This window comes from Spodoptera frugiperda, chromosome 27 (genome assembly GCF_023101765.2).
Source record: "Spodoptera frugiperda isolate SF20-4 chromosome 27, AGI-APGP_CSIRO_Sfru_2.0, whole genome shotgun sequence".
Classification (NCBI taxonomy): domain Eukaryota; kingdom Metazoa; phylum Arthropoda; class Insecta; order Lepidoptera; family Noctuidae; genus Spodoptera; species Spodoptera frugiperda.
In genome coordinates this window covers 408,978-421,330 of record NC_064238.1, presented here as the reverse complement: position 1 = coordinate 421,330, position 12,353 = coordinate 408,978, and the positions used below count along the sequence as shown (strand labels likewise).

At 39.4% G+C, this 12,353-nt stretch overlaps 2 protein-coding genes across 13 annotated transcripts in view; both read right to left on the bottom strand.

Annotated features, from left to right (window-relative positions):
* LOC118263361 (phosphatidylcholine:ceramide cholinephosphotransferase 2) overlaps positions 1-5,305 on the bottom strand; it is a 78,969-nt gene extending 73,664 nt beyond the window's left edge. Inside the window, exon 1 of the mRNA XM_035575292.2 lies at positions 4,842-5,305. Coding sequence (XP_035431185.1) covers positions 4,842-4,935 — 94 coding nt within the window. The 5' untranslated portion in view covers positions 4,936-5,305. The remainder of the gene's footprint in view (positions 1-4,841) is intronic.
* Positions 5,306-8,013: 2,708 nt separating this feature from the next.
* Positions 8,014-12,353, bottom strand: part of LOC118263386 (probable phospholipid-transporting ATPase IA) — an 81,763-nt gene continuing 77,423 nt past the window's right edge. For 5 of the 12 annotated variants that reach the window (XM_050705416.1, XM_050705417.1, XM_050705418.1 and 2 more), the window contains 2 exons: positions 11,176-11,468; positions 8,014-10,965 (listed from right to left, as the gene is read on the bottom strand). In XM_050705416.1, the coding sequence (XP_050561373.1) occupies positions 10,868-10,965; positions 11,176-11,468 (391 nt within the window). In that variant the 3' untranslated portion in view covers positions 8,014-10,867. Of the gene's footprint in view, positions 10,966-11,175; positions 11,870-12,353 lie in introns of those variants that run through there. The other 7 variants (XM_050705424.1, XM_050705426.1, XM_050705423.1 and 4 more) reach the window with 4 other exon arrangements.

Here is a 12,353-nt window from a genome sequence, read left to right as displayed (position 1 = left end):
AAGTTTACATAATTATGTCACCCTTTCGGGAAAATACGATTTATGAAATAGATAATGAAAGCTGTAAAGTTATGTAAAACCAAACTAAGAGCACGGGGTCGTCACGTGGGGAAATTCGAAAATAAATCCGTTTACATTAAAAACGTTATGTTTACAACGTGCAATAATGTTTGTATATTATGTAAATCCGAGTATGATGGCAATAAAGGTAAAATTATATGTTAGAGATAAGGCGGATGCTGTGTGATGTGATGTGACGATAGAGCTAACTATGTCTACTTACCGTGATAACGAGACAACACATGGCGTCGGAGACATTATTATTTAATTTATTCATATAATATTGTGTTTAATTTTTTAATTATACACATCGATTTTCTTTTTACCTAAATAAATAAAAGTGCCTACGTAGTTTATCATTTAAAGTACCTAAGTTACTAATTATAGTATGTCCTAAACTCCTAATTGCCTTAACCAACCTTAAAATTCTAATTTTGAAAGAATATCTAAAATTAGATTAAGCACAGAATACCTTCGTTAAAAGTTAATCCGGCACCCAGTCACAGTATCACTTGTAATAAGTAGCTGAGCGAATCTTAATTTAACAAATTAAAGGTACTCTTAAATGTTTAAAAATAACATAGACATTTAACGTGGACTATATGTCTATTATCAGGTAATTGGTAAATGGAAAGTGATTGGTGTAAATGTATTGTCGTGACTTTGACTTTGCCCGGCGGCCCCATGCGTGGCGCGCGGCAATTAGCCCCACGGCCCGGGCTCCGTAGTGCCGCCATGTTACAGGACTGGACGATAAACCACAGCTTTGTTTGTTTACAACTTAAACCTGACTCTTCACTATGAAAACATTTTGCTGTCTTTCAGGTGATATCAAACGATGATAGTTACATGTATAGACCTAGAGCTCTGGTTAGAAATCAGCGGTTATTAATTTTAAAGGTTACTCGGTGTTACAATTACTCAGTGATACCATGTAAAATAATATTGCGACTTGCTGGAAATCCACCAATAATGAGATAAAGAATTAAGTTATTTTCGTCAAACCATATTGTTCTATATACGAGTATGTGAGTACATATTGGCTATAGATAGTAGATACAATGGGTAGTATTGTTTAATTAACCCTATCAATTCCAAGGTGTGTCGTCACCGATGTGGCGATGTATCGCAAGGTCTGCCGGCAGTTTATGTATCTTTGTCGCGATATTACCTAATTTGCGGAGTGTGACGGGCTGCCGGGCTGCCGGCACCAAGGCTCGAGGGAAGGCCAAGCCTGTCTGTCTGCTCCGGTGGGCTATTCTATCTGTATTCCGTAGTGTACCGATGTAACACTTACGTCCATTGTTTTATTTATAAACACGAAATGTCCCAAAACGGTCTGGTTTTTACTGTTTCAGAATTTTTGTTCTATTTAGGTGTTTCAATAAACTTAAATCTAATAAAAGGAAACCGAACCTACTACAGCTTGAAAGAAACAAGCAATATCGTAGCTTATCATGTAAAACAGCTATTTCTAGAGAAGTCTACAAATACATGTTTGCAATATCTATTTATACGAGTATCTAAATAATACCGGGTCGCTTGATCTGTGAAGCGAGGCCTGCCTTTGAGCACCTTGCCGGTGTTTGTTGTTACAGGCTCGACTGCTCACTGTGTCCTGTAAAAATACGTTCTTCGAGGTCGGCCCGTGGGCGGTATCTACTGAAATGATATTTACATTTCTGTCAGCTATTTCGTCCGTCATTATCGTTAGTAAGTATGTATAGGCAACAGTTACGTGTTATTATCAGCCTGGCACCCGGTGCCCGATGGGCTCAGCAAAGTTGCGTGATTACGTTTTATGAGGCGCGCGGCCCATCGCCTTGACACCTTTACCTTTGCTAATGTCAAATATCCCAGCGATCCAGGAGTGTAGCGATAATGTAGTGAAACACGGTCACCATTATTACATTACCTTTTGTAGGTTACGAGTTACGACATCATGTAACTTTACTATATTAAATTACGTCAATAAACATAATGCCTTCAACAGAAGCGATTCATAGTCGATGGTCTGTCTACCGTTATACCGACAGTAACCGGCCAAGAAGTTCCAAAGAGTATTAAATGAATATGTGCCGCTTCTAGGAAGCCAATTAGCTAATGTGGCTGTCTCAACTCTCTAGGTACCCTTCTAACGGGAACATGAATGAAAGACGTTAGCAATTCGTTCTTATGTCGAGAATTTTAATAAAATAACTTTATGGAAGTTTGCTAACTCTGTGGCATTTACAAGAAAATTCTTCGGAAACTTTTTGTTGGAAAGAAAAAGACGAGTTTAGAGGGAAGCAAGGTTTGTACAAGCAAACTCTGTTTATGAATGCTAAAGTAACCTTAAGTTTAGTAAAAAATACGACTCGTAAAGATGTTTCATGACGTCTGATTCTTTTTAAGATCGATAGATACAACATTAATAAGTTTTATTATTTGGTCAACCATGGACTCCTCTTATTAATTTAACTTATATTTATAGTTATACAGAAACATGCTCTTTACGAACTTATAAATTAGAAATTACCTAGATAGGTACTTAAAACCAAGTTAACGAATGGAGTGTTTTCCTCGTTCTTCTTCATTTGAAGCTACACTTTGGAACGAGCACCTAGCTTCACTGACGGACAGACTGACAGACTAATATTTATTTCTTTATTTGTTGACATTTCAGAAGTACCTATTTATAGAATGACTTAGAATTTAAGTATCTATGACATATCCATTATGTATGATTTTTGCCTAATATTTTCGCCTCGCATTCAATCCTAGTATTTGAAAGAAGTAAATTACTTTCACAAAGTACCTAAAAAGCAAATAGTTCTTCGATTGCTGATTTCATTCATAACATCACTATGACTCCTAGACCCTCGTGACTTATGGGTTTTTGTTTTCCATATTATTTTTCCTACAATTTCAAGGTAAAAGAAATGATGACTAATATACGATGCGTAGTTATTTACCGAGGTGTAAATCAGTACATAAAGTGTGATCGTGGCTTAGGAAAAGTAAATAAAGTACCTACTAGATCGAATATTAATCACAGTGAGAACTGATGTGGGTTTTATTTATGTTTTTCTTTTATATATAGAGCAGTTAGTATTTAGGTATTTTATTACTTCGTGTTAGTGAGATCTGACTGTACTGTACACTGTACACCTGTGTACACAACCTTGTCTGCAACTGTGTAGATATCCAAACGTTTGAAGTTATTTAACTTAAGTTTTGCAACATTTCATGTGTGTATGTTCATCAACGATTCTGTTTCTTTCATAAAAATGTATCTAAGTTGCTTCAAGTCGGTTGGCATTGAATTGTTTATCGAAATTAGCAGCTAAATTAACAGGGTATCGTGAAGACTTAAAACATAGCTACAAATGTACTTAATTATCGACACCGGTTTTACTCCATTCATTAATCAGCGAGGCACCTAACTGTTCCTTAATGTATCACTTTGCATTTGTTTGTGTCTTGCTATCCGTGTCAAGTTTAACTTAAAATAGAATTAACTAATTAAACGACAAATGAAAATACTTAAAATTCCTACTAAACTTTAAGTATCACTCACTTCCTATTACTTGGTGAAAAGTTGGTGTACGTTGTACAGTGGCAAAACGTGCCATAATGTGCAGCTCTGCCTATTCCTTCGGGGATAAAAGACGTGACGATGCATAATAAAATTTAAATATTTTTGAGAGACTAATAGTAAACAAAAATACTTGCAGTCTAGGTAGAGACTTAAATAAATTATCGCAATTAATATCCTAACAAAAAATAAAAACAACTGAGAGAGCTAGCAAAATACGTAATATTAAATACTCGTAGCAATTTCGTACGAAGTGTATTTATGTAGCTACATAATAATATTGTGTTTAGGGTAAGCACAACCTGTAGAATGTCGAGATAGGCAGTATTATTACAAAGCCGAGAGCTGAGCCGGTTTGGACAGTCCACACCACTACATGGAGCCAAACTCACTATAATATATGTAGTATACAGGTACTACAGGCACAAGACATCGGTGTTAATCTGTGTTAGTGCGTAGAAACCTGTCCACTAGTCACTAGTGTACCTATATCATTGATGGATGGGTTCCCAATGAATGTCACGAATATGTCGCGATCCGTGAATGCGCCGACAATTCATTCAGTGTTGAGATGTGTCGGTTAGTTCCCAAGGTTAGAGCCACACGTGTCATTGGCTGCTGTTACTATATCAGTAACTTGCTAACTGGTAGTAATGTGTGGAGCAATTACTTTTTACGATCTCTCACATACTTTGTGTTATAATTGTTTGGATACGAGTAACGGCTTTATTTTATTTTCTCTCAATATTTCGATAACGTTGCGTTACTAATGCTTCAATGGTAGAGCTAACGATGTAGTTGTGTAGGAAACTACGAGTCAGGCCGTATGCAAATATATTTAAAAAGAACAGTATTAAAATCATGATTTTGTCTAGATAGGAGAATGTTATTATTTGAAGTCCTCACAATTGTTTATGTTAAAGATTAATAGTATAGAGCCAGTGAAGTTACTTATCATAGAGTTTCTGTCTGATTCTTGTGATAAAATATGTAAATCGCACAAAATGTGAAATAGAAATGTGAGTTTGCCACAACACCTGCATACCTGTGCGATAAACACAATGGTATCTACGCTCAGAACATTTCATTTGTACTTGATAGTGTTTACTGGCGGAAAACCTGCTCGTTTTATTATGATAATAATCTATTATCGTGTTCTGTGAGACAATGAGATAACGACGTATACAAACAGAGTCGGGCTTACCTTTCCCATTGAGTTGGGTCCTCAGGCGGGACAGCTCGCGGCTGCGGCTGCGGCTGCGCCGGTGTGCCGATATCCTCCGCGGCGAGCGCGCCATCTCGGTGTCCACAGCCAGCGTGCTCCGGGGGGCTCCGGGCGGCCCCCTCAACTCTCCTGGAGCACACAGCACATACCACTGCACTACACCTACAGCTGACACAGTAAACAGCCGGCAGGCGGCACACGACGCGGCACGCACTGTTTGTAAACAACTTTTCGCGCGAAATCCCAACTCACGACGAGAACGAGTACTTTCAATGCACACAAAGTACAAGCTAGTTATGAGAGATTAAAAGGAAAAGTTGCGATAGTAGAGAAGTGAGCGAGTCGATACGTAAGGTAGTAAGGCACGAGTGTCGTGTGGAAGGCACTGCGAGGCACTGAGTGAGCGTGTTGAGGTGCGGCGCGCCGAGCCGGCACTGCGGCGTGGCCCAAGCGGCGGCCGGCAGCGGGCGCGCGGCCGCACCTGCACCTGACGTCACCCGCGCCGCACGCACTCCCGACAACCACAGAAGTCTCAGTTGCCTGATTTGCACAAGTTTCTGTACACAGCACTGGACATCGAGGGATACACTTGGCACCGCCACTTATTGACGTAGTAGTGTAAGCGCAATATAAAGTGTTTCATTCACGCTTCTACTTGACTTGACTTTAGTGGTTGTAACTGATGAATGAAAAGTATTGTTGATTGTCGATAGTTTTTTGCACACCGAATAATCCGAACATATTTAGTGTAATTAGGTAACAACAAAGTAAGGAGTTTCTGTAGAAATATTGCATGTGGTCGGCGGAGACTGCTTCTTTATGAACCTTTGGGCAGCAGCCGGCACTGGATGGTTATTCTCAATGTTAATCATCAAATCAAAGAATGTTTGTTTTCGTGGAAGTATGAAGTCATGTTACGGCGCTAAGTAAATTAGTAGCAGTTAACGAATGCCTTCACGAACGCAATTAGCTTAATCTGCAATATTTGTGGTGGAATATTTGAGGGAGCTGAAATATTTACCTTTGTTGTACCTCCCAAGGTCGGCCGAGGTTGCCATGAGCACTGACCTCCTGGACTAGCCATGGTCATTTGAATGAGCTTGCAGGTTGGTACTATAGATACTGAGGACTATAATGACACATCAGTTCTTTAAATCAAAATTGTCCATCAAGTCAATAATTACTGCTCTGTTTGCCGCATCCGAGACAGGACGAGGGTTCAAAGAATGTGATTAATCCTACTTGATTTACTTTCTTTTCAGAAACGAAAACTATAGGTACTTAACATTTCTATGAAGGGCTGGTATATCCCAACTTCAATAATAGTATTCAAAGAGATTGTAATCTGAGTCCGCGAGTCTATGATTGCGCTGTTCCTTTAATTCATTTTCTTTCGCTTCATCGAGATTTATTGTGGTGATTAGAGCTCATTTGGCCCACTTGTGTGATTACGTCGGGGAAGTAATCACTGTAATTGATATTAAGTATGACATCATGTGCACCTAGGCAGTAGGCACCTACTCGAGCACTTACGGTCCTTTTGTCTCCCTGGCTAGAGTGAGTGTAGGCGGTGCGACATATAGGTCGGTACTACTAAGATCAGACACTACAGTCTATGAATAGATTAGATATTTATTAGATATTTATAGAGCGTTGTTTTGCTAAGTAAGTATCCACCTATATGATTCCTATTGACTTACTTACATAATTGATTTACATTCTCTATACTGTGGCTTCGTAATGCTACTGAGCACTAGAGTTCAAACATCTCCACTTTTCCCTGTCAGTAAGCTCGCATAATGATATGTTAAAGGTGCTACCTGACTATCATAAAATCTAATCTCACTTTGTTTGAAGAATATGCAGATAAAGTCGTAACTTCACTTTCCATTCGTGTGAATTAGCTGCCTACTAAACTGAATACCTACCTGAGCAGGACTATAGAACAATCGCAACATGTTACAGCCTAGATATGTCACTATATAGGTAGGTATATAGATCGCGTGCAGATTTCCCTCGCAGATTAAAGAAACGCATTCCCGAGCGTAGAGCGGTAGGAGTGTAGGACACAGTTGTTTTAATTTGTAACCCACTTCCAAGGAGTTCTAGGAAGCCGCTCTATTAAGGTAGCGTAATGTTATGTGCTTGTGAATGATGTAGGACTTTGATAATAGTGTTTTTGTTCTCATGGTTTATGTATTCAGGACGTTACATTGATTTATTCATAACACTTATATTGTACGTAGGTAACTTCAGGCCTTTTTTTCTCGAAAGGTATCGCAATATACCTACTGCGAACATTTTCTGGATTATTGAATTTACTTATATCTATTTTCCTTAAATACTCCGAGGGATCGAACCTCAAACTAATTGCTCGGTAGTCACGACTGCAAAGCCACGCCAAAAAGGCAGTCTGCTTTATAATTTTGCTACTTCTACGCTCAGTGGATGTTGAAGAAGTTAAATGTATGGTTCTTTTGACCAGATAAAACGGAAAGGGAAATTCTAGACAAACTTGATTCTTAATCGTAGGTAGGAGGTATAGTCCTGGTGCATTGCCCCTAGCCCTATTATATCACAAGTAATTGTATTACAAAATCGATACAACGCTGTGACAAGCGCCGCGATCACGTATTAACTGATAATGCAGATAGATACAAATAATTACAAAACGCTCTTCATCATGTCTCTTGGTGATTTATCTTCTTTCGACCATTGCATAACTGAAATCAATTCTAATTAATTAGGTACTATAACTTTTATTCAATTCCCGTTTACTCTCCTATCGTCAGATACAAGAATAGTAAGGATGTAGCAGAGAGCCAGAGCTGCCCTCTATAATTTTCAGCAGTTAGTATGAAATTCTCATCGGATTGTAGTTCAGTAAGCACTGAGCAGTCGATAAGTCGACTACTTATTGCAAAAAATCTAGAGTCTAGAGAGAAACGGGATTTGTACCATAATTTTATTATAACTTTCGTGAGACCTACTAAATTAATTCTAAACTAGTCGCGTTCCTCGTCGAACAGTTACGTGAGTACCTAAGCCGAAAACATAGTAATTAATTTAGGATTTGTACCAGTTAAAAAAAAGGAAAAGGAAGAAAAGGAATTTGTATCAGGTTTGGAATATTTAAAATAAAACGAGCACATAAAGAACGAGAACAAATTATATATTTTTTATTTGTTACATCCACAAGAACAGGCTGCGCAGGAGATGTGGTGTCCAGTGGCAGGGTCCACTTTAGACGGCAATATTAGGTACTATCAGACCATCATAATAAATCCAATTTTTCTGCCCGACGTAGAATCCGACTCAAAATAATATAGACAACATTTGATTTCAACCAAAACATGAATAAAATGATAACAATATATTCAGATATCTAATGAAATAACATTTTATAACTTACAATGTTTTAACATTATGTATATTCAAATTGTAAAAATCAAAAATATATCTAGTTTTCACATCATCAGCCTATAAATGGCCACTGCTGACCTAAGGCATAATTGGAAATTATAAGTCCAGGTTTCCTCACGATGTTTTCCTTCACCGTTTGTCAGTACTAACAACGAATAGCATTGATTTGACAAAATGTTCATATTTAATTAATTAACATACAATAAATACTTAACATAGTGAAACGTTAACAAGCCCTAAGTTATGGAATTACAAACATTTGATTACAGTATTCACCAAATTATAAATTCAGTATTTAACCAGCATGTATTTTAAACACGTAGAGCTGATAACATTCTCCAGAATAACGGTCAGCTTATTTTAAAATTTTTGAAACAATAACTATATAAGAGCAAGAAATGGATGGCGAATAGGATATAAATACTTTGTCTGTTTGTATTTGGGTATTTTCACAGATTTTCTACATCATAAAAATCTTTAAATACCCATTTTGAGTTCTTGATGCCCATGCCCTGGTTTGCTCGACCCCACATCTCTCACGCATTAAAAATAACTTAAAGTTAAACAGTTAACAATAATAAACTGTTATGAACCGTACGCGACAATATCAGTTTGTTTAAAATATATTCTAGCGACCATGTAAAGAGTCTGAAAATGTTCACCTCATTCAGTACGTATCACAATTATTTTACTTTAATTCATTAATAGTGTTCAATCAATCATCTACTTGTACAACGGACCCGTGTTTAACGTCCGGGGAAATCTTAATTCAGAGTTTCTTTGTATACAAATAAACGAAATTCTCATATCTCCTTCTAATATAGATCATCCCTTCCCTGTGTATCACTGCATGCCCACTGTCTCTTTCTTCCCTCAGTTAAACACGAGTCTAATGATCTATGTATATTACACAAGGAGTAAAAAGCTGCTATGATTAATATAATTTGTTCAAAAACTGTAGAAATTGGCTGACTAGACGATATTAAGTAATGCCAAATTAATGAGTTCTGTGCCAATGTGGGTGATCAATTGTCGAGTGCACATTACGCTTCGAGATTCAAAGGTGCTCCAAAGTTAGAATATTCGATTTATTCACTATCGATTTCATTTTAAAAATATTTAATTTGCTTTGCATATCGATTCATGCACCGAGAAACAATAAGTCGTGTTATAATTTATCTAATTAATACATTTCTACTTAACAAAGCGACATCACAATTTCGACGTAGCATGTACATACAAGTGTATATTTATATATTAGTTTATATGTACACTGATGTAAGCGTTTAACGTTTTGTCAACTGAATGCTGAACACTGGCGCGGCAGTACAGCGATACTATGTACACACGACTGTACCTCCCTGGTATATAATGCATATACATAATATGTGAAACAACGGAACATAGGCCATGTGTAGTCTGAAATAAGAATACAAAAATAATATCGAGTACTACCAGCTTTACACGAGTAAACTAAATCAATGTAAATAGCCGGGGCCCTCCGACATGCCTACCTACGCTTGTACTTAAAATGTAATTATTACATAATAAATTGGACAACAATTAACTCGGCCTGGCACGACAATTAACTCCATTTCAATCTTTATAATTATAGCAGCTATAACCGAAATTACTTTTAATCTTTTCGAAGTATATTATATAAGTCTTTTATATTAATAAAAATAAAAATGTCGAAGGACCCCGCACATACAAAAATAAATGAAAATTTACAAAGTTATTAATTTATTATGGTACTTCCCTAACTATTTAAGGTGAAACAACATTGCAATATATTGAATAAATAAATTATTTCTTACCTAACAACGAAACTAGTAACAAATATAATATAGAGGGATCTAGTTGCTGCCTATAAGGAAATTATACGAACAAGTCTTTTGGTAATCAAAGGCATGGATTTAGCTCCGAGACTGTATCCAATACAAGAGTAACAAACAAGAGAACGACCCATCGCTCGCGCAGTCCGGCCCTGTGTGGCCCCGCCTCCCGCGACCGACGCCAGAACACAACTTGACATGTAAACTGCAACGCGTTCAGTTACAACTTAAAGTACAGATTTTAAAAAGATTTTAATCTAATTTTTGGTCTAGGATTTTAAAATCATGATTCCCTGTGACCGAAAGTCGTAAAACATTCAAAATAGATAGAAAAACCGGAGATGATGTATACCATCCGCAGTCATTATACTATACGTTGTATACATAAGTTATATATCCATATATAATATAGTAATATAGACGAGGTGCATGCACACAGTCCTACGTAAGTACGGTAACACTAGACATACAACATACTCGTAACATTTGTCATGATCGTGATCCTCAATAAATAATAGTAATCTGTAACAATACTGTCTGTCTGTGACGCTAACTAAAACAACAACAGTGATATTGTTTCCGAGAGAGGGTGAGGAGAGTTTGTACGTGTGTGGGCGGCGGGCCGCGGCCCGCGGGCTAGCAGACGGTGTAGAGCTCGCAGCGGCCCCGGGGGGCCCGCCCGGCCCGCGCCCGGCCACCACGCGGGGCCCGGCCGGCCCAGCCACCCCAGCTGCGCACGCGTCGCGCTCACGACTGCTGCGGCCGCGGCTGCCGCGTATCGTAAGCACGGATCATCTCCGCCTGCGACACACTGCCGCCTTCTTCTTGCGAGAACGCGAACCCGTCTACATCACATACAAGGCACGTTAGTCATTTACACACACGGTTATAAATACATCATCAAACAATATATGAATTTGTAAACTAGTGGTGTAGGAAACGGCAAAATGAACACTGGATGGTTCTATCTGAATCAGCGTGATGTCACTATACACTCGTGAGGTTAACACAAACTGTGTGAACTGAGAACTTATGGAAATAAAATCAATGAATACCTTGGCGAGTCCTCCAAGAGGTCTGCGGTAAATAAACAGTGTCTCTATGTGTGTTTAACGCGTCAGCGGTGCGTGGTGTGGCCACGGAGTAGGAAACTGATGGAATGCTAATATGTACTCGAGCCGAGGCGAGGTCTCTCGGCGGCTCGTCCGATGTCTCCGCATTAGCAGTCCATGAGTCGGATCCATGGAGGTACTCACGCGACAGCTCAAGCTCCATGGTGGCGCGCGTGGCGGAGCGCCGGCTGAACACGCTGCGAACGTTCTGCAGCAGCCGCGCCGTCTCCGTGAGGCTGCCACACAGAGCTCGCGGTGACTACTGAACTTTGAGCCCTACCGGCCGCCGGCCCCGGCACCCTCGACTAGGGAACCACCGCTACCGCGACCTCAACGTCTCAACACGTTGCTTCAAGCGACGTTCCGAATGTATACTTGCGTGGTGGTTCCCACATCGAGGCATAGTTTCGAGTGACCGAGGGCCAACAATTTGACAACCGAACATAAATGAACCATCACCAATCGATAGACATAAAGATAAGTAAGAAGCGTGAGTGTGAAGCACTGGCCACAGCTGATAGAGGTGGTGATCAGCGGTGGCAGTGCGGCAAGCCGAGCCAGGCCAAGCCATGCAAGCGCACGGAGCGGGTACTTACACGTCGCCAGCCGCACGAGCGCGTGGCGCGCGTCCGCCGCGCTGTCCGCAGAACAACCACCATCAGTTAGTACACCACACATGCACAGGACACACACGCCGCACACACACACACACCACCATCCAATGCCACGACATGTAGTAACTTGTTAATTGTTTAGTTATTGTGAGGGGTTATGTAACGATTAGTAGACGTTAACATTGGAGGGCCTGATAATTTCAATTATAAAGAAATTCGTAATTCAAATGCAAAAATATATGGTGTGCGGCGTGTCATTACAATAATTTTGATAGGTACCATCACCCACAGATAAGACCATAATTTCATCACCCGCGAGATAGCTCAGTAGATAATCAAGTAGAGGAGAGTCTGGACACTTATATGTTAATGTACGGAGTGTTAACAAGAGCGAGGAGCGGAACACAGAGCGGCGGAGCGGTAGAACGTAGACCAATAACATCTCCCCGCGGCACTGTGCACGCATCCTTATTGGAACTACGTAGCACGGTACTTGAGCTACACAGT